This window comes from Odontesthes bonariensis, chromosome 17 (assembly GCF_027942865.1).
Source record: "Odontesthes bonariensis isolate fOdoBon6 chromosome 17, fOdoBon6.hap1, whole genome shotgun sequence".
In the NCBI taxonomy this organism is placed as follows: domain Eukaryota; kingdom Metazoa; phylum Chordata; class Actinopteri; order Atheriniformes; family Atherinopsidae; genus Odontesthes; species Odontesthes bonariensis.
Genome location: NC_134522.1, coordinates 36,219,799 through 36,247,156, shown reverse-complemented (window position 1 = coordinate 36,247,156; position 27,358 = coordinate 36,219,799). Strand labels below are relative to the sequence as shown.

The window sequence follows — 27,358 nt, the reverse complement described above, 5'->3', positions numbered from 1 at the left end:
GCCGGTTCTAAGTTGGTTCTACAGCCGGTTTTAAGTTGGTTCTACACCCGGTTCTAAGTTGGTTCTACAGTCGGTTCTAAGCTGGTTCTACAGCCGGTTCTAAGTCGGTTCTACAGTCGGTTCTAAGTTGGTTCTACAGCCGGTTCTAAGTTGGTTCTACAGTCGGTTCTAAGTTGGTTCTACAGTCGGTTCTACAGTCGGTTCTAAGTTGGTTCTACAGTCGGTTCTACGAAGGACCAGCAGGCAGCTGGTTTTTGTTCTCTCCCCCACAGTTAAAAACGTCTCCTGCAGTACTGAACCTCCCTCTGCCCCCCTCCATAGTCCCACACCACAGACTCGCCCAACACCCCCCGCGGCTGTGGATCCTGATGGTTTAGCTCATTCTGAAAGCTCCTGAAGCCCATGGCCGTTTCTTCACCTTTTAAACATTAGATCTTTAAACGATAAATGATTGTCATGCCGCGCTTTTATTACCTCTAATAAATGATACTTTTTTTATCATCGCAGAGACTTCTTCAGGAGACTGTAGCACTCTAGTTGAAGTAACCCCCCCCCCCCCCCCCCCCCCCCCCAACTGTACCCACCTTTGCCGACCCCTCTGTCAGGCGGCGGAGGGGGAGGGGAAGTTGCTGCTCAGAAAGTTCTTTACAACTACTCTTCATTTGAACGTCTTGGCTTTATTGTTAATCCTGAATATCCAGTGCTAATGTGGATTCTTTTTTTATAAACTGAACAATATTTTTAACTTTTAAGTTTACTGAGTTACTTTCTGTTTTTATGCCACGGTATGATAAGTTCCTGCTTTTAGGTGATCTTATCTTAGATGTATGCTGCCCTAATCAGACTTTAGTTCCTGATTTTATGAATATTTTAAAATCTTTTAACTTGCCTCAGATGATTCGTGAACCCACACACTCCATGATACTCCTCCATAAAAAACAGCAGGAAAATGAGGGGACTCGTGTTCTGCTGCTGCTTGAACTGACGCTCAGTTTGTATTGTTCTGTCTCAGATCAGACAGACCAAACACCTCACTGACTCAAAACAGGAAGAACGGTTTTAAGTTGGGCACTGGCCGTTGTCCGTTGCTTCTTGAACCAGCTCCAGCACATCTCAGTGATTTCAATTTGTTGCATCATATCCTGCATCTGCTGTGCTCTAAGCAGAAAATGTCCTGCTGAGATGCTCATGTGAGATCAGCAGGAAGCCCGCATCTGGTTCCCCAGAAAGACTATGCTGTTGGTGTGTGAAAACAGGTTCAACTGCATACTGAGATTACTAAACTCTCAATAACCAGCTGTGTAAACGGCACCGCCACTGAGCTAACGAGCTGAGCTGTTTGTTGTTTGCTCATGATCTGATGCCTCTTTATTGATCAGCTGATTATGACCAATCTGAACAAACCAAATGCTGAATTTCCAACTAAACTCTGCACTTCCTGTTTTGTGTTTTTGAATCCCATTAACAATAATAAAATTAATACATTTTATTTATAACGCACTTTACATTTACAATAAAATCTCAAAGTGCTACAGTGGGATAAAAGACAGATATTAGGTTCAAAAGCAGGGAGAGTAAAATGCAAATAAAATACACAAATAAAAGTAGTGAGTCCTTTAAATACAAAAACGAAATAAATACAGGACAGAGCATTTAAAGGGAGATCATTAAAAACATTGGGTAAAAAGAAAGGTTTTCAGGCCTGTTTTAAAGTGTTCCACAGTCTGTGGAGCCCTCAGATGTGGAGGCAGAGCGTTCCACAGCCGAGGGGCAGCGCAGGAAAAGGCCCGGTCTCCCATGGTGCGGGAGCCAGTTCTGGGAGTGTGAAGAAGGTTGGTGTTGGAGGAACGGTGAGAGCGTGAAGGATAGTGAAGGGTGAGAAGGTCTTTTAAGTAAGATGGAGCATTACCATGCAGGCAGTGGAAGGTGAGCAGAGAGATTTTGTAAGTGATCCGGGCAGAGACGGGAAGCCAGTGAAGAGATTGGAGAACAGGGGTGATATGTTCATGTTTACGCACTCTCATCAGGATCCTGGCAGCACAGTTCTGAACATACCGTAATCTCTGTATGTTCTTGCCAGGAATCCCAACGAGAAGTGCGTTGCAACAGTCAAGTCTGGAGGAGACAAAGGCATGGACGGGCCTCTCTGCATCAGAAAGAGAGAGTAAGGGCTGAAGTTTTGCAATATTTCGGAGGTGAAAGAATGAAATTTTCTCAGATATGCTTAATATGGCTTTCAAAGGTGAGCTGTGGATCAAAAATAACACCAAGATTGGTGACCATACTGGAAAGAGAAATGTTCTGGCCAGAGAAGGTAATGTTGAGAATTTTTAGATAGATGGATAGACAACTTTATTAATCCCTTTGGGAGGTTCCCTCTCAAATTACTCTGCCAATCTCCATCTCACTCACTCACTCTCAGCACTGTTATCTACAGAAATGTACAAAGGACACAAATATAATAATAATAATAATAATAATAATAATAATAATAATGTTATGATAGTAGTATACTAGTAATAGTAATAAAAATGGTAATGATGGCAATAATGATAATAATGAAGCGAATAAATCAGTCTGTTGGTCCTGCACTTGGGCAGAAGCAGCCTCTCGCTGAACAGGCTTCTCTGGCTGCTGATGACATTTTACGTGGTTCTAGGGGACTCTCCGTCTTATAATAACGAATCACTATAACCACCACAGTGGCAGGAAGAAAATTAGATATTTCATAAACAGATGAAGCCTTCTGTGAAATAAGTCCACTCAGGTGCTGGCACTTGCCTGGAGGGCTGGTGACCTTTTAACTTCTATCAGGATTTTTTCAACACTTCAGGTTCCTCTATTAGTATTCCTGCATTTAAGTTTGATGTTAAGTTTTACTCATTTTGAAGTTTTTTTAATTTTTTATCATTTTTTGGGGGGGCTTTTATGCCTTTAATGGACAGGATAGCGAAAGAGAGACAGGAAGCAGGGGGCAGAGAGAGGGGGAACGACATGCAGCAAAGGGCTGTCCGATGCAGGACTGGAACCAGGGCCAGCTGCAGCGAGGACTGTAGCCTCTGTACATGGGACGCCTGCTGTACCCACTACGCCACCGACCGCCCCAATTTTGAAGTTTTGACTAATGATGAATCTTTTGTTGGGTGCCAACTAGGGCTGCACATTGAATTGAAAATGTATTGTTATCACAATATCCACATATACAGTATCACAGAAGACTGCATTAAATGGTAAACTATCAACCTTTTTCATGGCAGACATTTTGACTTGAAACGGAAGGGAAAGAACAGGTGTATTAACTCATTGGCTGCCAGCCATTTTCAGCGCAGAGACCCATACTGCCAAGTGTTTTACAGTATTTTGACTTATTTTCCAAGACCCACAGAAAAGTGTGTCTTATGACTATGTACACACCGAAATTACCAAAAGAAAGAGTAGACTCTCTTCTTTCATCAGGAAAAAAAGTTTGTTTCTACCATTTTCAGTCCTTTAGTAATAGACAGTAGAAAATAGGTTGGTTTCACCAAAAACAGCTGTTTTTAACCAAAAAATGGAGAAAACAAGCTTTTTGTGCAAAGAAACCTGTCAAACAGAACTGTGACTTTGATGCTAACATTTTTTGCTTTAGTGATACCTCAAACATCTGAAAAGTGGTTTCCTTCCATAAAACAGCAAAAACAACACTGAGAAGGTATTTTGATAACAAAGCATTGTCTGAGTCATCAGAAGTGTCTGGTGGTGAGCTCAGCTGAGGTGAAATACGCGCACGCCGACGACTCTCTCCGCTTGGCCCGGAAACAGCTCATTCACTCCGGTAAAGACGTCCATCGTACTCAAGGTTGACGTCCATGTCGTCAAAATCTGAAAAATATCATGCCATGTTGCACAAAACTAGCAGTAGCAAACTCTGTGTGAAGTTAGCAACCGTCACAGAGCACGAAGAAAAATAAGCTGTGCCGCAGCGGCGCACATTCTACTTTTAAAAACTATTAAAACGAAGGTGAAAGAAGGCAGTAACCTGTTTTATGTGCGTCAAATGATAAATTCTGATCAAAAGAATAACTCCAAGGTTCCTCACTGTAGTACGAGAAGCCAAGGAATACCATCTAGAGCAGGGGTCTCCAACCTTTTTCCCTCTGAGAGCTACTTTAACAAAATAAAAATGGCCGAGAGCTACTCGTGTTTTGTAACATTTATTATCATTGCTCATTTTGAACAAACAAACTCAATAAGCCTTCTTTTCCTGAACATTTACAATATGTTACTGTCCACATCTCACATTCTGTATTAAAACATCGCAAAAATATTATTATCATTACTACAAATACAGATATTGTTACTTATTCACTTATCCTTGTTATATATGTCCATGACACTGTATCACACTTCACAAAACTATTTACATGCACCAAGACATCTGAAAATGAAATGTTATTATGGATCACTTACAATTTCTACAATCCAAGAATAAAAAACTTGACCCAACATAACCTTTTAAATCATCAATATATCAGTATATTCTAAATGGCAAAATCCACATAAAGAACCACATAAAGAACAAAAATTGCATTCACAATAAAAACCATTTATTCAGAGAATTTTGTCCCGGGCCCAGCCAAACCTGTCAGCGGCCCTGTGTGTGAGAGTGTGAATGTGTTCAGAAGTTCAGCCTTTTTTAGCTAGTGAGATGACTGACACTGCGAGTCAACAAGAGATGTGTATGCTGGAGTGTATCCACTTAAGTTCACTCTTATGGAGTCATTTAAATGTTCATCACTCAGTCTCGTTCTGAGCTTTGATTTCAGGACATTCATGTCAGAAAAAGCTGACTCACAGAGGTATGTAGACCCAAACAAAGCAGATATTTTTAGAAGCTACTTGGTGAAGATTTTCATAATTATCTGGCTCTACCAAGCTCCAGAAATGCTGTGAATTCTGCTGAGACTTTAACTGCACATTGTTTTGAAGGTTTATAACCTCCATTTCCATTTCTACAGGATCAACACAGAAAAGTTCAGCCATCTGTCCTGAAATCTCACTTATGTCCACATTCATGAAAGGGTTGGCCATAAATGTCACACAGGGCTCAAGTTTCTCAAAGTCACTGAATCTGTCAGCAAACTCCTGTCCAAGCCTTGATAAGAGGTCACAATACTTGGACACATTTAAAACGCTGGCTGCACCGTGTGACTGTCCAGCATCTTTGAGATAGAGGGGAAGTGCTGTTAATGTCCGATTCAAACTGTTTTACCGCATCCGCAGACAGCGCAGACACTTTCCTTGCCATGGTATTGGCACCAAGCTGTACACCGGCAATAGCAGACAAAATCTCCTCCTTATTTTTATGGTCCCTGAATAACGTTTCAGCCACCGTGGTCATGGCCTCCTTCATGATCCAGCCATCGGTGAATGGTTTTTTGCGCTTTGTTAAAATGTGCGCCACTTTAAAGCTGCAGTCTGCAGGATTTGTTGTTGTCATACGTAAAGTCCTACTTTTTGGCATTTTAAGAGTTTACATGATCTATCAGAACGCTTGAAGTTGAAAACGGTGACCTCCGTAGTCGCAAAATGCAAGAAATGCTTATTTTTTAACCGAAAAATAAAGTTATTCAACTTCCTGTCCCGCCCCTTCAAAACACATGAGAACTCGTTCACGTAGACGTGCACGCCAGATGCGCTTACACGACTCCTCATTCATCAACTCACCTGTCATTTGCGATCATGGAAGTCACAGTAAGTAGACTAGCCCGTCATGAAGTTCAATAGTCCAGATAAATAAGCGTGGGGACGAGCCTACCTTGTATCGCGCGTGCACAATCGGTGATTGACAGGCAGCAGAGCCCAGCTCGTAAACCTGATTGGTTACCTTTTACCGGTCCGGTCTGCAATTTTGTAAACAAACCTGCTGGCTTTGGAGGGACCTAGCGGGACATATAGGGGACCTAGAGAACTCTTTTTGTTTTGTATTGGGGTATTTAATGTACTACTTTCAGAATCCCCGGACAGTTCCAGGCATTATGCTTGAAAAAGAGTTGCAGACTGCAGCTTTAAAGGAAGCCTCTGTTGCTGAATTGGCTTTCTTTGTCGGTTTGGTGAACAGAGACTGTTGCCGTTGAAGCGTTGTCTTCAGCTCTGTTATCTTGTCTTTTCGTAGACTGCTACCCGCAGGAAAGTCCGGGGAAAAGTTACCGTGAACTTTGGTGAAATGGCGCTCCACATTACACCTTTTACCGACCGACACGCTGGCCCCGCAGATCTGACACACACACCTGTCGTTAACGTTTGTAAAACAAAATTCTGTCTCCCACTCTTGGTGAAAATGGTACGTTTTAATCCGCTTGTTGGTTTGTACACTTGTTGTCGCCATCGTAAACTCCTTCTCACATCACCACTGACTCATCAAGATTGACAGCAGCGCAAATTTTTGATTGACAGCTAATTGGCAAATAAGTATTGGGAGTGTTGGAAGGGGCGGGACACTGTGAATTTTGATTGGACATAAATTTAAGTAGATTTGCCGAGGGACCAATTAAGTTTTCAAAATAATGTATGATTCATTGGCCCTTTGGCGAGCTACTTGGAAAGGGGCGGCGAACTACTGGTAGCTCGCGAGCGACTCGTTGGAGACCCACGATCTAGAGTAACTATATAGCTAGACAATTTCTCCCTGAAACGCTCAGGTCCAAAGATAACGACTTCAGTTTTGTCTGAATTTAGCAGCAGACAGTTCTGAGTCATCCAGGTCTTTATGTCTTTAAGACATGCTTGTAGTCTGACCAACCTATTGGGTTCATCTGGTTTTATAGATAAGTACAGCTGAGTATCATCAGCATAGCAATGGAACTTTATGCCATGCTGTCTAATAATGTTACCTAATGGAAGCATGTATAAAGTGAAAAGAATCGGTCCAAGCACAGAACCCTGGGGAACTCCATGACTTACTCTGGTGTGTGAGGAAGATTCTTCATTTACAAGAACAAACTGAAATCTATCAGATAAATATGACTTAAACCAGCCTAATGCAGTTCCTAAACTGCATAGCAACTAAAGACTATAGACATAAAAGGGAGATTGGATATAGGTCTATAATGAGCCAACACTTCTGAATCAAGAGTAGTTTTTTTAAGTAAAGGTTTAATTACAGCAACCTTAAAAGGCTGAGGTACATATCCTGTCAACAAAGACAGATTGATCAAATCCAATATGGAAGTGTCAATTAATGGGAAAACCTCCTTGAACAGTCTGGTTGGGATTGGGTCTAAAACACAAGTTGATGGTTTAGAAGAGACTATTGCTGTTGTTAGCTCAGAGAGATCAACTGGGCAGAAGCCATCTAAATACAAATCAGGTTCTGAAGATACTTCTAAAGCTGCTGTACTTGATGATACATCACTGATAATAGTGGGAAGGACTCCATCAATCTTCTCTCTGATAGAAACAATTTTATTAATAAAAAAGCTCAAGAAATCATCACTGCTGAGAGCACTTCAGACTTGATTGTTTAAAAAATATATGTAGTTTATTTCCAACAAAAAAAATGAACAAAACAATAACTAAAAATCTCTTACAACTTAGATGAAAAACGAGGTCAAAAAAGCTCAAAAGGTGATCAAAAAATCCTTTTACCAAACCCTCCCGTCTTCACACCGGACAGTAGACAAACAAAAAGCTCCACCAACGCGCCCCCGGTGTGTTATTAATCTGTCTAATTAATGGGAGGGTCTAAAAGTTACCAAAATAATCTAAACAATTTCAAATATAAAAATTAATTACAGATTTTGATTCCAAACTAACTAAAGTATATTCTAACTGCCCAAAGAAAACTAAATTGATAGAACTTATGATTTACAAACATGGATGGCCACAACAACCCCAGTTTGGCCACTTTTTTTTTAGTGTTTTCATCATGTCTGAAAAGTGTTTTTGTGCAGAACGCCAGATGAACATGTTTCTGATCATTACTGTTTTTGTTTCCAGCCATGGCCTCCAACAACCTGCTGCATCTGGTTCAGCCGGGACCCGCTCAACAGCACACACCGCCGCTTCACCATCAGCTGGTCCCAACAGGTTCGCCGCCTCTGGTGGTCTCTGGTGAATCAGACCTCATCAGAGACCAGGACCAGCCTCCATCTCAGACCCTCAGACCCTCAAAGAGTCCTGGACCCAGCACAGACCATTTGTCAGATGTACAACCTGGGGGGCCTCCAGTACTGGACACCAGGTCAGACCCTAACAACAAGAGTCTGTCATCCCTCCTCAACGAAATTTCCTTTCTTAACCAGCAGACTGTTGCCATGGAGACATCAGCAGGGACACCATCACCGCTGAAACAGTCCTCTGAAGGTTCCACTGTGCTGGGTGTAGCTGAGGAGCAGAGACACGCCCCTCACCTGGACTGTCAGGTGGTCAGGCTGAATGGCCACGCAGAGACTCGGCAGGAAGGGGGGCAGCCCGGACCAGCTGCTGACAACACCAAGGAAGGTGTCCTGGCCCCGCCCCCTTTGTTGCACATGAAGCTGGGCGGGGCCAAAGTGCCAAGCCTTCCCAGCAGTGAAGGAGCTGCCATGGGAGGGGCAGAAGGAGGGAGGGGCAGTGGGGACGTGGCCTGGAGGCCAATGCCAAGGTTGGTCCCTTTGGGGCTGAGAGGAAACTCCCCCAGCTGAGTCCTTTGCTGGCTTTAGGATTCCATCTGAAGGTGGAGAGCATTCACGGTTCCACAGATGCACTTCCACAGCCAAACAGGGAGACAATCAGAGATCATTTCAGTGTTGTATTTATTCCATTCATGTCCTTGGTTTCCTCTTTGAGCTCTAGTTTCCAGAGTCATGGAGTTCCATAATAAAGTTGAATCTTTTGACCTGAAAAGTGTTCATTTGGGGGGAGGAAAATGGAAGTCACTCTGATAGTTCATCCATGTTGACTGTATGACTATAAAACCTGTTACCATGATGACAGCAGTCATCCCGTTGCTGTGGAAACTGTCCTGTCAGAATGAAAAGTTTCAACATTACGACAAAATAAACAAAATAATTCCAGTTGTTTCCTGGGTAAAAATATATTCTTTTGGCAGGGACGATGACAGTTATTTATTGCCAGAAAAATAAGCTATAAAACAGCTATTATTTGTAATTACTGAAACTGAACTGGATTTCTGTTGATTTTTCAATATAGACTGATATTTGATGAGCAGAAATGAAAATGTTCAGTTGCAGCCTACATTTTCAGTAAAAATGGTCCCAACTGTTCAAGTAAACCAACATGAGCCTTTTTTCTAACATGGGCACAACTTACACGCAACTTGTTTACATGTTGGTTTATATACATTTCCTTTTTTTTTTAAATAAATTCAAATTTAAAAAAATGTTAATTTAAATTCAAACTTTTTACTGGTCAGCAGAGGTGGGACAAGGTAATTATTGTAAAATTAAATTCAATAAAGTATTTTATCTGTCCCAAAAGGAAATGATATTGTTGTGGTAACTGTACATTTTGTTGTTTTGTTTTTTTTCTCAACAATCATTCTAAACTTTCATTATGTGTGGTTATTGCTGTTGGCAGGAAGGATTTCCCGTATTTCTGTTCCATTGTAGTTAAAGTAGCTGTAAACTGATCCCACCCTGTTGTTTCCACACAGTTCTGTGGAAAGCATGGGCAGTGTTCTCTATGTGGATGAGTTTGTGGAGCGTTCATCTTTGCATTCTTCAGCTCCTGGTGCTTCAGAGCCAGCCTTCTTTAATAGTTTGTTCACTTTCTTTTAGTCTCTGGCTCTCATGCTGCAGATATGGCTCTTTCCACCACAGACTTCTAGAAGATGTGCAACATCTAGGTGTAACATTGAAGGACCTAGTCTTCCTTCCTGTTAGACAGCCGATCAGGGCTGCCCAATATCTAGATCACAATCTACCGGTAGATCACATGGCATTAAAAAAAAAACACGGTAGCCTATCATCCATCGTCACACTGACATTCGTCACTTGATTTAGTACAGGATGTTTTCTGCTAAACTTAAGAAGGGGTTTAAAAATGAGTGAAGGAGCTGGTAAGAAGCCAAAAACCTCCCACTTCCATACGGAATGGGAGGAGGACCTTTCTTTCACTGTCATTTTGTGCGTTTGCCTCATCTGTCAGTCCTGTATTGCTATTTCAAAGAAGGAAAATGTGGAGCGGCATTTTGGGACTGTTCATAAAAACTACGACGCTGACTTCCCTCCGAAAAGCGAGAAGAGAAAGAGAAAGGTGAAGGAACTCAAATCCCAGTTGTCTTTTTCTCACAGCTGAGCACCAAAGTGAAGGCAGCATTCAGAGGGAGTCGTTTCCTCGCTAAGCACAAGAAGTCCTTCCAAGACGGAGAGATGGTAAAACTCAGAGACCTTAAAAACAAACCAGAAATGTTATCTTCAAGTAAAAACACATCATATTACATATATACAACAAAATGCAGAATTAAAGTGTACCAATAGCAGATGTACAAATAAGCAGTATGTTTAACAGATGTGTAAAAATATATCTAAAGTGCATATAGAGAAATAATGACCAATGATTTGAGCTTTTATTAGACGGTGTGATGTCTGTGGCAGGAATGATTTCCTGTTTCTGCCCCTCGGACAGCGCAGCTGAAGCAGCCTCTGTCAGAAGGCAAGGCAAGGCATCTTTATTTATACAGCGCATTTCATACCACAGGCAACTCAATGTGCTTTACATAAAGACAAGGCATTTAAAAGAACAGCATAAAGCAGCATAAAAACAAGCAATTTAAAGAGAAAAAAAATAGAATAAAAATTAAAGCAATCAAAGAAGAGGGGAAAAAGAAATATATAAACTCTGCTGTCTGACCACGGTGTGATGGAGAGGCTGTGTATTATCCATAATGAACAACAGCTCATTCAGTGTCCTCTCCACCACGGTCTCAAAAGAGTCCAACGTGAGACCTAGTGCAGAGCCAGCTTTTTTTTTGTTTGTTTGTTTTGTTTTTTTTAATGCGTCTAATTTTTTCAATAAGCAGACATACAAAAGATGGAATAATAAAACAACAACAGAAAAATCAAAAACCCAAATGGAAGGATCAGTTCCAGATAGATGTGACGGGTACATTATACAGGATAGAATGAGCTACAGATGCAGCGGGAGCTGAAAAAGAAGAGAGACCCCCCCCCCAAAAAAAAACCACAAGAGCATTTTATACAAAAGCCCTTGTCAGTATAGGAGAGATGTTTACATTAATATAGTCAAGAAATGGTTTCCGTATTCTTCCAAAGGTGTTAGTTTTGGAGTGCAGAAGACAGGTAAGATAGTCCAGAGGTATGTATTCCATTATTGTCCTGTGCCATCCCCTCACTGAGGGGGCTTCATCTGAACTCCAGCGCTGTAGAATATTATTCCTGGCCCAGAATGACATAACATTATACAGCTTCTTCTGGTACATATCAGTCACACGTTCACTGGGAAGACCCAGAAGGAGAGAGACCGGGTCGAGATCGAGGTCCTTTTTCAGAATCTTTTGCATTTCAAATAAGACATCACTCCAATAATTTAGTATTTTAGCACAGGACCAGAAACAGTGAGTAAGATCTTACATTTAAGACGGAGTGGAGAGACATCCTTCCTGTACTTTAGAGACGGCTTGGACTAACATGCTCTATGCAGTATCCTAAATTGCGTCGCTCTTGTCCGGTTACAAACAGTTATTCTTCTCGCATTATCCCAGATGTCCTCCCACATCTCCTCATTAATCACAACACCCAGTTCCCCCTCCCAGACCACCCCCAGCGCCCGAGCGCTGAGATTTGAGCTGTCTCTCAGACCGGTATAAAAGTTTGCAATGGAAGCATGGCCCTGAGAAAGAAGTACTCCTTTCTCCATCTGTGTAACATTCGTATCAGCAAGCAGAGATGTATCTTTTACAATAAAATCTCTTACCTGAAAGTAACGAAAAAGATCACTTTTCAATATGCCATATTTTTCCATAACTTGACTGAAAGACATGAGGGTAGGACCATCAAAATGATCACCCAGGGAAGAGATGCCCCTAGCTGTCCATCCCTTAAAAGCCCCATCCAAGGTTCCCAGGAGAAAGTCAGGGTTATCAGTGATCGGGGTAAAAACCGACGTAAACCCTGATCTGCCTTTCATATGTCGTATGAGCCTCCATGCTCTAACAGTATTAATTATAACTGGGTTGCTGCAAAGCTTTTTAATACACTTCAGTTTGTCAATGAATAGCAGATTTTTCAGAGGGCATTTGGATAAGGACTTCTCGAGGTCAAGCCAAATGGAGTAGGCCTCATCTTTAATCCAATCAGCTATACATCTTAGATGGGCACATAATTGATATTTCTTGATATCTGGGAGATCCAGTCCACCCATAGTGCTTGGTAAGTGCAACACTGACATCCTGATCCGTGGTCGATGTTTACTCCAGATAAAAGAACTAAATCAAACATACATTTTTTTCACTATTTTCTGATTGAATAAGATGGGAAGCATTTGTATGGGATAGAGCAAGCGTGGGAGAATATTCATTTTCAAAAGTGAGATTCGGCCCAGCCATGATATTGGATATGGAGAGATATTATGCCATCTCTCCATATCTCGTTTAATCTTATCAAATAGTGGGCTAAAGTTTGCTTGAAACAATTGATTGAATTTAGGTGTGATATGTATACCCAAATATATGAAACCAGCAGCGGACCACTTGAATGGGAAGGGAATTGGGATTATCTGGTGGGAGCTGTAAATTACCCAGAGGCATTGCCTCTGATTTGGAAAAATTAACTTTGTAACCAGAAAAGGCAGCAAATTGGTCAATAATCTGGATAAGACGAGGCACTGATACAGAGGGGTTTAGCATGAACAACAGCATGTCGTCAGCATATAATGTAATTTTATGTGATTTTTCACCTACGTTCAATCCAGCCATTAAAGGGTCTCGCCTAAAAGCTTCTGCTAAAGGCTCGATCGCCAATGCAAACAGAAGTGACGACAAGGGGCAGCCCTGTCTGGTACCCCTCTGGACCACAATATTTGTGGACCTAAGTCCGTTAGTTAAAACTGCAGCCATTGGTTGAGTATAGAGAACCTTCAACCATTTAACAAAGCCATCACCTAAGTCACCTTATCAAGTGTAGAAAATAAATAAGACCATTTGACGTGGTCGAGGGCTTTTTCCGCATCTAGGGAAATCACAAGACCGTCTATTTCATGCCGTTCAGATAGCTGAAAGACATTTAGCAATCTCCTAATGTTGTTATAAGAATTACGGCCCTTAATGAAGCCGGTTTGATCCTCCTTTTCTATGATTGAGTGCCGCATTCAAAGGAGTGGTTAAACATATTAATCATAGGCTCTGATAAAAGACTTTGAAATTCTTTATAGAACTCGCTGCTAAGACCACCACTGCCTGGTGCTTTGCCTGTTTGAAGGGATTGAACGGCCTCACGCAGTTCAGCTGCAGAGATAGGGGCCTTTAATTCAGACTTTTGATCTTGTGATATAGTTGGGAGATCCAGTTCGGAGAAGAAAGTTTCCATCAGTGTTTTAGCATCGGAAACCTGCTCCGACTGATAAAGTTTAATTTAGAAATTTCTAAAAGTTTCATTTCCATTAACTCAAAACTGACTTTCTTAACAGCTGACACATCACGGACAGTGGTTTGTAGCTGGGTTTTACCATCTTTACCATGGCTAATCATTCTTAGCCATGGTAGCTAGCATGACACTGTTCTGTTGTAGCTGGATACCAAGCGTATCCACTTTGTCTGTAAACTGTTTTATTGCCTGTAAAATGACAGCTGTTCCTTCATTTGTTGACATGTCTTTCTTTTGAGAAGATGTTTGTTTTTTTTCCAGAGAGAATGGTTCTTTTCTTTTCTAATCAAAGTTTCAACACTGAGAGTTATTAGGCAATAGAACTGGGCCAGTTGATGACCATTGAATGGTAAAGTTTAGGAACAAAAAAACTGGCACAAGCTGACAATTGCATTTTGGAGGTAATTTGGCACCGACTGGACTGAGGACAAATACCGCTTAATTTACAAAGTTCCTGAGCTGTCACAAAATCATTAAATCATTATATTTATTGTTGGTTTTTTTTGTAAATTTTATTTCTACATTAAAAACATAACAGAGACTGGGTTCTTTCATCTAAGGAATATTTTTAAGAGTGCGACAGTTCTTCAGACCAATGCAGAGATAATGATCCATGCTTTTATCACCTGTAGAATAGATTATTGCAATGCTCTTGTTTCTGCTCTTCCTAAAAAGACTATAAATCCATTACAGCTACTACAAAACCCGGCTGCTCGTCTGTTGATGAAGACCAGAAAGAGAGCTCATGTTACTCCAGTCTTAAAATCTCATCTAAAAGGCTTCTTGTGTGTTTTTGGATGGATTTTAAAAGTATTTTGTAGAATATATTTTGGATGCTGGCGTACACAGTCTGGCCTTAGTCTTCTAGAAAAACTGCAGCTACTCCAGAGGTTTCTTTAACTCTTATTCATTGATTCCACACAGATCGGAACAGGATACACCGTTTGTGTTAGTTGTGTTCGTTGTGGTTTCCTAAATATGGAAATAAATAAACAATAATAAAGTAATATGTCACTGACTTGAGTAAACAATTAAACAAGCACACAGTACTACATGCAGAATGCAGTGAATAATGACGATAATAAGGTAATAATAAGTAATACTACAGAACGGCCACACAAGGGCGCTCCAGACCGCATCATTATAACAGAAAGTAAAATAACGCAGATATTTTCAGATATAAAAAACATCCACGATCATAAACACTCAATCCCAACAGTATTGTATGTTTTGAAACACATATGTAAATTAAGTGGACATATAATTAGGTCTGTGGAAATATATATCTAACATAAAAACTCCGTGAGTGAGAACAATATCTACAACATGGCGGCCCATTCGCAACCACGGCGCACACATTAGAAACGGCATAACAATGGTAAACAGTCAATGCAAACTTACTTTGTACTCACGCACAACCGACACATATAATAGCAATGACGGGTGCGGCCCGGTTCGGTTTACACCGTTATGAACAGCGGGAATGTGCTCAGCGACCAACAGGTAACACTGCTGCAGTCAGGTTATATTGTCCATGTGTAAATTCGGGACTACTCGGGTCTTTCCGGATGTGACGGTGACGTCACACGCACGGCAGAGCAGGGAAGTTTGCACATATTTTACTGGTTTTAAAGCTCTTAATGGATTAATCAAAGTATTTATCTGACTTGGTTTTAGTTTATGAGCCTCCCAGAGCCCTCAGGTCAACGGCCTGGTCTCTTATTTATTCCCAAAGCGGGGACTTAGTTTTGTGTGGAACAGCCTTCCTGAAGTGGGTAATGTAGTGTATGGCTGTGCGCCAGGTTAGAGTCATGACGGCATGACGTCAGCAGTAAGTGTGACGTGTGTTCTGAGAGTCACCTGAAGCTGCGGATAATAAAAGCACGGAGTTAGCATACAGTCGTTGTCAGCGCCTTCTTAAAGATAACATTGGCGACGAGGATGGAACTTCCATTTTCACCTTTGCCTCCGTTCCTCGCTCTGCCTGGTGAGCCACCGATCCCGTGGTCCCGCTGGTATGAATCGTTCGAGACGTTTGTGGAGGCCATGGGACGCAGCCGAAGCTAGGCTAAGAGCTATGCTTATCCACAGCCTGGGCAACGAGGGACAGCGCATCTTCCGGACCCTCGGACCCGCGCCGGAATACACAGACTGTGTCACCTTGCTGGGCAGCATTTCGCCGCGCCACAGAGCCTCGTGGTTCGGCGGATTATCTTCCGTCAACGCCGACAGCGGCCGGGTGAGACGGTTCATCAGTACGTCACCGACCTCCGGTGTTTGGCCAGCCTCTGTCAGTTCGGCTTGTTAGAAGAGGAGATGATTCAAGGTCAGCTCACAGTTGACCCTAAGCTACGTGAGAAACTGTTCACGGCGCCGGACGACCTGTCGCTGTCAAAGGCGGTGGAAATAGCCTTCCAGCTTGAGTCGGCTGCTTAGTTAGCATCGCGGCTGGCGGCGCCAGGCTCGACGCCCCCGCTCACAGCCGCCCTGGCACAGACAGTCTGCTCAACCCTCCTCCAACCTCGAGGTAAACGTCGCGGGACGCCAGGGGGCTACAGGGCGCCGGCCGTGTGGAAATTGTAGCTCTTCCTCCCACCTCTCACGCGCACCAACGTGTCCAGCCATGGGGCAGAGGTGCCAGCGCTGCGGTAAGCTAAACCACTTTGCTAAAGTGTGCCGCTCAGCACCTTCCTCCGCAAACAACCATCCCTGCTCACCCCGCCCGCCAAGCCCGACCACCATCCATTCTGTAGGCTCCAATGCCAAGCCATTCACCTGGTGCACGGTGGAGCTAGATGGAATATGCCTCCCGCTGTTGCTGGACACTGCTGCCTCCAGATCTCTGCTCAACGAGTCCACAGTCCGGCGGCTCTTCCCCCAACAGGCGATTAAAGCGGACGCAGAAAAGCTGTATGGCTATGGACACACTAGAATCGGCATGGTGTGCACCACCACTTTCTCTGTCTGCTACGGCTCCAGGGCTCTCCCAGCATTTACCTTCTATCACAGACAACATGGGTGCCACCATACTGACAGTGTCCACACCCTGGCACCACCGCTGGCCGTCACTTCAACGGGCTTTTCAACCACCAGCCACTTATTGACCCGGCTGTGCCTCCAGTCATCCAACCCTTACGCCGGTTGCCCCTCGCCCTGCGAGATGACGTCACGGCCGAGCTGCAGAAACTACTGGACACCGGCATCATTGAGTGGGTTGACGCCTCGCCCTGGGTCTCTAACTTGGTCGTGGTGAAGAAGAAGTCGGGTGGCCTGCGCCCCTGCGTGGATCTCAGGCGGGTAAATAGAGCAGTGATCCCAGATAGGTACCCACTGCCTACGGGGGAGGAGCTGTCAAAAGCAGTCGCAACCTCACTGCTTTTGTGACCAACATGGGTTTTTTTCGGTACACCCATATGCCCTTCGGCCTGAGCTCCGCCCCTAGTTGCTTTCAGAAAATCATGGCCACCATCTTTGCAGCCATCCCAGGTGTGGTTGTATATCTCGACAACATTGTGGTTCACGGGGTGACGTCCGCCTCACATGACGAGCGCCTTTCCAGGGTGCTCGACGCCCTCAGCAGCCACAACCTCACGTTGAACAGGGAGAAGTGCATCTTTGCAGCATCTGCTATCGAATTTGTGGGGTTTCGCCTGACCAGTGACGGCCTGAGCTCGCTCCACTCAAATGTTGATGCTGTCCTGCGCCTCCCTGAGCCCTCCTGCCCCGCCCAGCTATCCTCATTCCTGGGAATGACAACATATTACCTGCGCTTTCTTCCTCACTACTCTGAGACCACTGCACCGCTGCGTGCCCTTCTCAAGCAGGACGCGCCCTGGGCTTGGACCCCTGCATGCTGTCCTCCGCCTCAAATCCCAGCTCACCTCTCCACCGGTGCTTGCCCACTTCGACATGCTGAGCCCTACGCTTGTAACCTACACAGCAGTCGGCGCCGTCCTGTCCCGTCTCCAGCAAGGGAAAGAGCGGCCAGTGGCGTTTGCTTCCAGATCTCTGACTCCGGCTGAGCGCATGTACTCGGTGGGGGAAAGGGAAGCACTGGCCTGCGTCTGGGCCTGTGAACGTTGGCACATGTACCTGTACGGGCGGCACTTCACTCTGCGGACGGACCACCAGGCCCTCACTGCCCTGCTGGCCACAACTGGATCTGGCCATAAGCCACTGCGTCTCTATCGGTGGTCTGAGAGGCTGCAGGCGTACGACTTCACCACACAGTTTACGCCTGGCAGAGACAACGTCGTGGCAGATCTGCTCTCCAGAGCCACGCCCAGTCCTGTGCCTGACACTGTCCAGGACTCCTCAGAGCCAGAACTGATTCTCATGCTGCACACGCCCCTTCAGGCAGCTGTTTCTCTGCAGGAGCTCCAGGCTGCGTCCGAACAGGTTCCCGTGTTCGCCCAGTTCCGCACGTTTAGCCAAGAGGGCTGGCCCGCCAGAGTCTCGGATGAACTGGCGCCTTTCCACCGCGTCAAGGGTGAGCTCTCTTGCTGGAATGATGTCTGCATCGCACGGGGATTGTGTACGGTGGTTCCAGGCGCCTTACGTGCACGTGACCTAACCATGATGCATGAAGGTCACCTGGGCGTTGTGAAGGTTAAGCAGCGCTGCAGGGGCTCTGTCTGGTGGCCAGGCATCGACAGAGACGTGGAGGTGATGGTAAAAGACTGTACAGCCTGCCTCACCAGCGGTAAGACTGGTCTGCCCCCACCTCCGCCTAAACAGCCCCTGCCGTGGCCACAAACACCGTGGACCCACATTCAGCTGGATATCTGTGGCGAGCTCCATGGCGTCCCCCAGCATCAACGTTTTCTGCTGGTTGCCTACGATCTCTAATCCAAATGGCCTGAGGTCCTTCCCGCCGGTTCCGTCACCACCAAGGTGGTCACTGATTTCCTCTCTGCCCTGTTTGCACGCTGGGGCGTTCAAGATACCATCACCACCGATAACGGGCCCCAGTTCATCTCGGCCGACTTCGCTTCATTCACGGAGGGGAGAGGAATCAAACACATTAGAACAGCCTTCTACCACCCACAGGCTAACGGCGGCGTGGAAAGGTTCAACCATACACTAAAGAAGGGGCTCAGAGCACATCTGGCAGACAGCCTCCCGTTTCCATCTGCACTGCAGAGTACTCTGCTCCATTACAGAGCAACACCGCACACAACAACAGGCAGTTCCCCAGCCCTCTTTATGTTGGGATGTGAACTGCAGCTTCCCCTGGATCGTCTGCGCCCTACAACAGGGGACCCTTCAGCAGCGGACCCTTCAGCAGCGACACCGTCGTTGAGGGACAGGGTGGCAGAGCAGCAACGGCGTAGGAAGCAGCGGTTTGACAGAGGACATCGAGCGAGATTCCCTGCACTCACAGTGTCGGACTGGGTGCGGATTCGTCGTCCCAGTCGGTCTCACAAACTGCTCTCATTCTGGTCTGCACCACAGCAGATCACAGCACAGCTTGGACCGGCTACCTTCCGCCTGGCTGACGGGTCGCGTTGGCACGCTAACCGCCTTAGAAAGGTGGCGCCGCCGTCTGACTCTGAGCAGGCCACTGAAATCGAGCAGCGCCATGTGGATGCTGACTGGGACGTTCCGGAGGCACAGCCTGAGGCACGGCCGGAGGCTCCGGCTGCACACCCACCTGAGCCAGATGCTCTGGCTGAACCACTGCAGCTCGGGCTGCCCCCGGCTCGGGCCCACCAGAGGCCATCCTACCTCAAAGACTACATTACAGACTTTTGAAGTTTAGCTAGTGCACAGCCTGTCATGTGGCAGAATAACCCACAGGGCTATGCAGGCAAACCGGTAGTGTACCCGGTTTTGTCAGCCAGGTTGATTTGTTAGAAGAATGTTCTGCTGTACTGGTTCCAGTTATTTAAAGGGGGGGGGGGGGGGGGGGGAATGTAGTGTATGGCTGTCCGCCCGGTTAGAGTCATGATGGCATGACGTCAGCAGTAAGTGTAACGTGTGTTCTGAGAGTCACCTGAAGCTGCGGATAATAATAGCACGGAGTTAGCGTACAGTCGTTGTCAGCGCCTTCTTAAACATAACATGTAAAGTGCCGTTTTTGTTTTTTGAATTTATATTTTATTATCTATGTAAAGCACTTTCTGTTGCATCATTTTTTGTATGAAAAGTGCTTTAGAAATAAAGATGATTGATTAACAGAGCTCACAACATACGATGCACCCGGTCCATCATGCTTATTCTGCGTTTTACTTCCTTTCCTGTGTCACACGTTGATCCATCATATTTCAAAACGATTGGATAAAAGTGGAGACTTATTTTTTGTTTAGCCCACTTTTGCAGCTTTACTCTGAAAAGCATAACCGGAAGCGGAGCTGTTGGTGCCGCATGCGGTCTTGACGCTAGTGCCGCTTGTTGTCTGAGTCCGGTCTGCTCAGTGATATCTTTGATGCGCCGGAGGAATATTCAGCGGAGCACCAGGACGCAGATGCCCGGAGTCAGGTCCACATCCAGGCCGCAGACAGCATGACGGCGGTGGGGCCAGCCGGAGAGGACCAGGCGGTTCTTCGCTGATCGTTGGATCCACGCAGGGACCGCAGCCTCTGACAGGCGCAGCTAACCGGCGGCTAACCGGCAGCTAACGCCATGTCCTCGGACGGAACCGGAACGATCCGCAGCCGCATCAAGAACCTGCTGCGCTCCCCGTCCATCAAACTGCGGCGGAGCGGCACCGCGCGGCACAAACATGACCTGGGAAATAAGGTACACGCACACGCACACGCACGCACGCACACACGCACGCACCCAGCTAACTGGCAATATACCGATGTCCCCGGGTCTCCTGTCTGCAGACCTGGATCTACTGAGGTCTGATAGGTACAGGTCTGACGGGCACAGGTCGGACGGGCACAGGTCTGACGGGCACAGATCTGACGGGCACAGGTCTGCGGGTACAGGTCTGCAGGTACAGGTCTCACGGGTACAGGTCTGCGGGTACAGGTCTGACGGGCACAGGTCTGACGGGCACAGGTCTGACGGGCACAGGTCTGCGGGTACAGGTCTGCAGGTACAGGTCTCACGGGTACAGGTCTGCGGGTACAGGTCTGATGGGCACAGGTCTGCGGGTACAGGTCTGACGGGTACAGGTCTGACGGGTACAGGTCTGACGGGCACAGGTCTGATGGGCACAGGTCTGACGGGCACAGGTCTGACGGTACAGGTCTGACGGGCACAGGTCTGACGGGCACAGGTCTGACGGTACAGGTCTGATGGGCACAGGTCTGCGGGTACAGGTATGCGGGTACAGGTCTGATAGGCACAGGTCTCACGGTACAGGTCTGACGGTACAGGTCTGACGGGGACAGGTCTGACGGGCACAGGTCTGACGGGCACAGGTCTGACGGGCACAGGTCTGACGGGTACAGGTCTGCGGGTACAGGTCTGATGGGCACAGGTCTGACGGGTACAGGTCTGCGGGTACAGGTCTGCGGGTACAGGTCTGATGGGTACAGGTCTGCGGGTACAGGTCTGATGGGCACAGGTCTGCGGGTACAGGTCTGCGGGTACAGGTCTGACGGGCACAGGTCTGCGGGTACAGGTCTGATGGGCACAAGTCTGACGGGTACAGGTCTGCGGGTACAGGTCTGCGGGTACAGGTCTGACGGGCACAGGTCTGCGGGTACAGGTCTGATGGGCACAAGTCTGACGGGTACAGGTCTGCGGGTACAGGTCTGCGGGTACAGGTCTGACGGGCACAGGTCTGCGGGTACAGGTCTGACGGGCACAAGTCTGACGGGTACAGGTCTGACGGGCACAGGTCTGCGGGTACAGGTCTGATGGGTACAGGTCTGACGGGCACAGGTCTGCGGGTACAGGTCTGCGGGTACAGGTCTGACGGGCACAGGTCTGCGGGTACAGGTCTGACGGGCACAAGTCTGACGGGTACAGGTCTGACGGGCACAAGTCTGACGGGTACAGGTCTGACGGGCACAGGTCTGCGGGTACAGGTCTGATGGGTACAGGTCTGACGGGCACAGGTCTGCGGGTACAGGTCTGACGGGTACAGGTCTGACGGGTACAGGTCTGCGGGTACAGGTCTGCGGGTACAAGTCTGACGGGCACAAGTCTGACGGGTACAGGTCTGACGGGCACAGGTCTGCGGGTACAGGTCTGACGGGCACAGGTCTGCGGGTACAGGTCTGATGGGTACAGGTCTGATGGGCACAGGTCTGGGGGTACAGGTCTTTAAGATGAAAGAGAAACTTTAAGATGAAATAAAAACACTGTTTCCTCCCTACAAATGTCCTGATTTTGTTCCCTTACTCTGAGCTTACCGTGCACATACTTCCTAAAGAGGAGTCTTTCCTTCTTTACACAAAGAGTTGCCCCTGACAAAGTACGGTCAGAGGCAGATCTCATGCTTCCCCTGCTGAGACTCCAGAACCGAGAGAAGAGTGCTCAGTACCCCAGCACCGTGAAGATCCTGCTGTCACATCATTCTGCTCTGTTTGACCCTGCAGGGCTTCCATCCATCTGTCACTATCTGCATTCACTCATCCATCACAGCTCTGTGCTGCAGCTCAAACTCACCAGACCTGTTCTGTGTGTGCTATCAGGACAGTCAGGACACATTGGTGCAGGGTGCAGCAGGGTGCAGCAGGGTGCAGCAGGGTGCAGCAGGGTGCAGCAGGGTGCAGCAAGGTACAGCAAGGTACAGCAGGGTGCAGCAGGGTGCAGCAGGGTAAAGCAGGGTGCAGCAGGGTGCAGCAAGGTACAGCAGGGTGCAGGGGGCAGGGTGCAGCAGGGGGCAGCAGGGTGCAGGGGGCAGGGTGCAGCAGGGTGCAGCAGGGTACAGCAGGGGGCAGGGTGCAGCAGGGTACAGCAGGGGGCAGGGTGCAGCAGGCTAGTGCAGGGGGCAGGGTGCAGCAGGCTAGTGCAGGGGGCAGGGTGCAGCAGGCTAGTGCAGGGGGCAGGGTGCAGCAGGGTGCAGCAGGGTACAGCAGGGTGCAGCAGGGTACAGCAAGGTGCAGCAGGGTACAGCAGGGGGCAGGGTGCAGCAGGGTACAGCAGGGGGCAGGGTGCAGCAGGGTGCAGGGGGCAGGGTGCAGCAGGGTACAACAGGGGGCAGGGTGCAGCAGGCTAGTGCAGGGGGCAGGGTGCAGCAGGCTAGTGCAGGGGGCAGGGTGCAGCAGGGTACAGCAAGGTACAGCAAGGTACAGCAAGGTGCAGCAGGGTGCAGCAGGGTAAAGCAGGGTGCAGCAGGGTGCAGCAGGGTAAAGCAGGGTGCAGGGGGCAGGGTGCAGCAAGGTACAGCAGGGTGCAGGGGGCAGGGTGCAGCAGGGGGCAGCAGGGTGCAGCAGGGTACAGCAGGGTGCAGCAGGGTACAGCAGGGGCAGGGTGCAGCAGGCTAGTGCAGGGTGCAGCAGGGTGCAGCAGGCTAGTGCAGGGGGCAGGGTGCAGCAGGGTGCAGCAGGGTACAGCAGGGTGCAGCAGGGTGCAGCAGGGTACAGCAGGGTGCAGCAGGGTGCAGCAGGGTACAGCAGGGTACAGCAGGGTGCAGCAAGGTACAGCAGGGTGCAGGGGGCAGGGTGCAGCAGGGGGCAGCAGGGTGCAGGGGGCAGGGTGCAGCAGGGTGCAGCAGGGTGCAGGGTGCAGCAGGGTGCAGGGTGCAGCAGGGTGCAGGGGGCAGGGTGCAGCAGGGTACAACAGGGGGCAGGGTGCAGCAGGGTGCAGCAGGGTACAGCAGGGTGCAGCAGGGTGCAGCAGGGTACAGCAGGGTGCAGCAAGGTACAGCAGGGTGCAGGGGGCAGGGTGCAGCAGGGGGCAGCAGGGTGCAGGGGGCAGGGTGCAGCAGGGTGCAGCAGGGTGCAGGGTGCAGCAGGGTGCAGGGTGCAGCAGGGGGCAGGGTGCAGCAGGGGGCAGGGTGCAGCAGGGTACAACAGGGGGCAGGGTGCAGCAGGCTAGTGCAGGGGGCAGGGTGCAGCAGGGGGCAGCAGGGTGCAGCAGGGTGCAGCAGGGTGCAGCAGGGTGCAGGGGGCAGGGTGCAGCAGGGTGCAGCATGGGGCAGCAAGGTACAGCAGGGTGCAGGGTGCAGCAGGGGGCAGCAGGGTGCAGCAGGGTGCAGGGTGCAGCAGGGGGCAGCAAGGTACAGCAGGGGGCAGGGTGCAGCAGGGGGCAGCAGGGTGCAGGGGGCAGGGTGCAGCAGGGTACAGCAGGGTGCAGGGGGCAGGGTGCAGCAGGGTACAGCAGGGGGCAGGGTGCAGCAGGGTACAGCAGGGGGCAGGGTGCAGCAGGGTAGTGCAGGGGGCAGGGTGCAGCAGGGTGCAGCAGGGTGCAGCAGGGTACAGCAGGGTACAGCAGGGTGCAGCAGGGTACAGCAGGGGGCAGGGTGCAGCAGGGTACAACAGGGGGCAGGGTGCAGCAGGCTAGTGCAGGGGGCAGCAGGGTGCAGCAGGGGGCAGCAGGGTGCAGCAGGGGGGGGCAGGGTGCAGCAGGGTACAGCAGGGGGCAGCAGGGTGCAGCAGGGGGCAGCAGGGTACAGCAGGGGGCAGGGTGCAGCAGGGTACAGCAGGGGGCAGGGTGCAGCAGGGTACAGCAGGGTACAGCAGGGGGCAGGGTGCAGCAGGGTACAACAGGGGGCAGGGTGCAGCAGGCTAGTGCAGGGGGCAGGGTACAACAGGGTGCAGCAGGGCACAGCAGGGTACAGCAGGGTGCAGCAGGGTACAGCAGGGTGCAGCAGGGTGCAGCAAGGTACAGCAGGGTGCAGGGGGCAGGGTGCAGCAGGGGGCAGCAGGGTGCAGGGGGCAGGGTGCAGCAGGGTACAGCAGGGTGCAGGGTGCAGCAGGCTAGTGCAGGGGGCAGGGTGCAGCAGGGTGCAGCAGGGTGCAGCAGGGTGCAGCAGGGTACAGCAGGGTGCAGCAGGGTACAGCAGGGTGCAGCAGGGTACAGCAGGGTACAGCAGGGGGCAGGGTGCAGCAGGGTGCAGGGGGCAGCAGGGTGCAGCAGGGTACAACAGGGGGCAGGGTGCAGCAGGGTGCAGCAGGGTGCAGCAGGGTGCAGCAGGGTACAGCAGGGTGCAGCAGGGTGCAGCAGGGTGCAGCAGGGTACAGCAGGGTGCAGCAGGGTACAGCAGGGTGCAGCAGGGTGCAGCAGGGTACAGCAGGGTGCAGCAGGGTGCAGCAGGGTACAGCAGGGTGCAGCAAGGTACAGCAGGGTGCAGGGGGCAGGGTGCAGCAGGGGGCAGCAGGGTGCAGGGGGCAGGGTGCAGCAGGGTGCAGCAGGGTGCAGGGTGCAGCAGGGTGCAGGGTGCAGCAGGGTGCAGGGTGCAGCAGGGTGCAGGGGGCAGGGTGCAGCAGGGTACAACAGGGGGCAGGGTGCAGCAGGCTAGTGCAGGGGGCAGGGTGCAGCAGGGGGCAGCAGGGTGCAGCAGGGGGCAGCAGGGTGCAGCAGGGTGCAGCAGGGTGCAGCAGGGTGCAGCAGGGTGCAGGGGGCAGGGTGCAGCAGGGGGCAGCAGGGTGCAGCAGGGTGCAGCATGGGGCAGCAAGGTACAGCAGGGTGCAGGGTGCAGCAGGGGGCAGCAGGGTGCAGCAGGGTGCAGGGTGCAGCAGGGGGCAGCAAGGTACAGCAGGGGGCAGGGTGCAGCAGGGGGCAGCAGGGTGCAGGGGGCAGGGTGCAGCAGGGTACAGCAGGGTGCAGGGGGCAGGGTGCAGCAGGGTACAGCAGGGGGCAGGGTGCAGCAGGGTACAGCAGGGGGCAGGGTGCAGCAGGGTAGTGCAGGGGGCAGGGTGCAGCAGGGTGCAGCAGGGTGCAGCAGGGTACAGCAGGGTACAGCAGGGTGCAGCAGGGTACAGCAGGGGGCAGGGTGCAGCAGGGTACAACAGGGGGCAGGGTGCAGCAGGCTAGTGCAGGGGGCAGCAGGGTGCAGCAGGGGGCAGCAGGGTGCAGCAGGGGGCAGCAGGGTGCAGCAGGGGGGGGCAGGGTGCAGCAGGGTACAGCAGGGGGCAGCAGGGTGCAGCAGGGGGCAGCAGGGTACAGCAGGGGGCAGGGTGCAGCAGGGTACAGCAGGGGGCAGGGTGCAGCAGGGTACAGCAGGGTACAGCAGGGGGCAGGGTGCAGCAGGGTACAACAGGGGGCAGGGTGCAGCAGGCTAGTGCAGGGGGCAGCAGGGTGCAGCAGGGTGCAGCAGGGTACAGCAGGGCAAAGCAGGGTGCAGCAGGGTACAACAGGGTGCAGCAGGGCACAGCAGGGTACAGCAGGGTGCAGCAGGGTACAGCAGGGTGCAGCAGGGTGCAGCAGGGTGCAGCAAGGTACAGCAGGGTGCAGGGGGCAGGGTGCAGCAGGGGGCAGCAGGGTGCAGGGGGCAGGGTGCAGCAGGGTACAGCAGGGTGCAGGGTGCAGCAGGCTAGTGCAGGGGGCAGGGTGCAGCAGGGTGCAGCAGGGTGCAGCAGGGTACAGCAGGGTGCAGCAGGGTACAGCAGGGTGCAGCAGGGTGCAGCAGGGTGCAGCAGGGTACAGCAGGGTGCAGCAGGGTGCAGCAGGGTGCAGCAGGGTACAGCAGGGGGCAGGGTGCAGCAGGGTGCAGGGGGCAGCAGGGTGCAGGGGGCAGGGTGCAGCAGGGTACAACAGGGGGCAGGGTGCAGCAGGGTGCAGCAGGGTGCAGCAGGGTGCAGCAGGGTACAGCAGGGTGCAGCAGGGTGCAGCAGGGTGCAGCAGGGTGCAGCAGGGTACAGCAGGGTGCAGCAGGGTACAGCAGGGTGCAGCAGGGTGCAGCAGGGTACAGCAGGGTGCAGCAGGGTGCAGCAGGGTACAGCAGGGTACAGCAGGGTGCAGCAGGGTACAGCAGGGTGCAGCAGGGTACAGCAGGGTACAGCAGGGTACAGCAGGGTGCAGCAGGGTGCAGCAGGGTGCAGCAGGGTGCAGGCATCATTGAGTTGGAGTTCATAGCATTAAACATGCGTTTGCCTTTCAGGACATACTGCCCTTTGGGGACATCATATGTCCTCACCTGCCTATTGAACCGCTGAGTGTTTAACCAGGGTTAGTGATGTACCCAGAATGCACTGGGTGCACAGCACCTTCATGCCTGCTCATTGTGATTGGATAGGAAACCTATAAAAACAATGAGACTAATATGGATGACATGCTGTAGGTGGCACTGCAGAATAACAGATACTGGAGACATATTTACTCACTGAGTGCACGAGTCACAGCCACATGCACGCTGTGCACGAGTCACAGTCACATGCACGCTGTGCACTAGTGTTCAAACTGATTAAGGGACAGCCGTTTTATTTATGGTTTGATTTGTCGATGGCCTTGCTTCCCACAGATCAGATCAGTATTACAGAAGTTTGGAGTCCACATGAACACCGGCTCCTTGTTGTGTTCTGCTGAAGAAGCTTTTTGGGGGCTCACGGCTGACTTGCTGGATAAGGCTGCTACTGTCGGGGGGGGCCGACTGATCAGCAAAATGTTTGGGAAGTGTCCCAAGGCCTCCTCACTCACGCCTCTGCTGGGCTGTGGTTTCATGTGTGAAGGCACAGAAGCAGCATGAGGGTAGAAGCTGATATACCCCTGAGCAGGGTACACCCAACTAGGGCTGGGCGACATGGACCACACATCACACGGTGAGATACGATGTAAAGCTAGCTAGTTGTTTTCCCAGTAAAGGAATAACAAGAAGACCGTTCTAAGTCAAAGCCACATGTGCTCATCATCACTTTTATGGACAGATAGCTGCAAAATAGCAACATGTAGTTGAAAGTAAATGCAGCTAAATCAACTACTTGCATAGTCAC

The 27,358-nt window shown here is 49.9% G+C and overlaps 2 protein-coding genes across 9 annotated transcripts in view; both read left to right on the top strand.

Annotated features, from left to right (window-relative positions):
* Nucleotides 1-9,474, top strand: part of mgaa (MAX dimerization protein MGA a) — a 55,298-nt gene extending 45,824 nt beyond the window's left edge. For 4 of the 6 annotated variants that reach the window (XM_075448488.1, XM_075448489.1, XM_075448490.1 and 1 more), the window contains exons 25-26: nucleotides 2,081-2,164; nucleotides 7,978-9,472. In XM_075448488.1, the coding sequence (XP_075304603.1) occupies nucleotides 2,081-2,164; nucleotides 7,978-8,663 (770 nt within the window). In that variant the 3' untranslated portion in view covers nucleotides 8,664-9,472. Of the gene's footprint in view, nucleotides 1-2,080; nucleotides 2,165-7,977 lie in introns of all 6 variants that reach the window. The other 2 variants (XM_075448493.1, XM_075448492.1) reach the window with 2 other exon arrangements.
* Nucleotides 9,475-19,955: 10,481 nt separating this feature from the next.
* The window catches only part of mapkbp1 (mitogen-activated protein kinase binding protein 1), a 117,610-nt gene continuing 110,207 nt past the window's right edge, over nucleotides 19,956-27,358 (top strand). For all 3 annotated transcript variants that reach the window (XM_075448479.1, XM_075448478.1, XM_075448477.1), the window contains exon 1: nucleotides 19,956-20,324. In XM_075448479.1, the coding sequence (XP_075304594.1) occupies nucleotides 20,208-20,324 (117 nt within the window). In that variant the 5' untranslated portion in view covers nucleotides 19,956-20,207. The remainder of the gene's footprint in view (nucleotides 20,325-27,358) is intronic.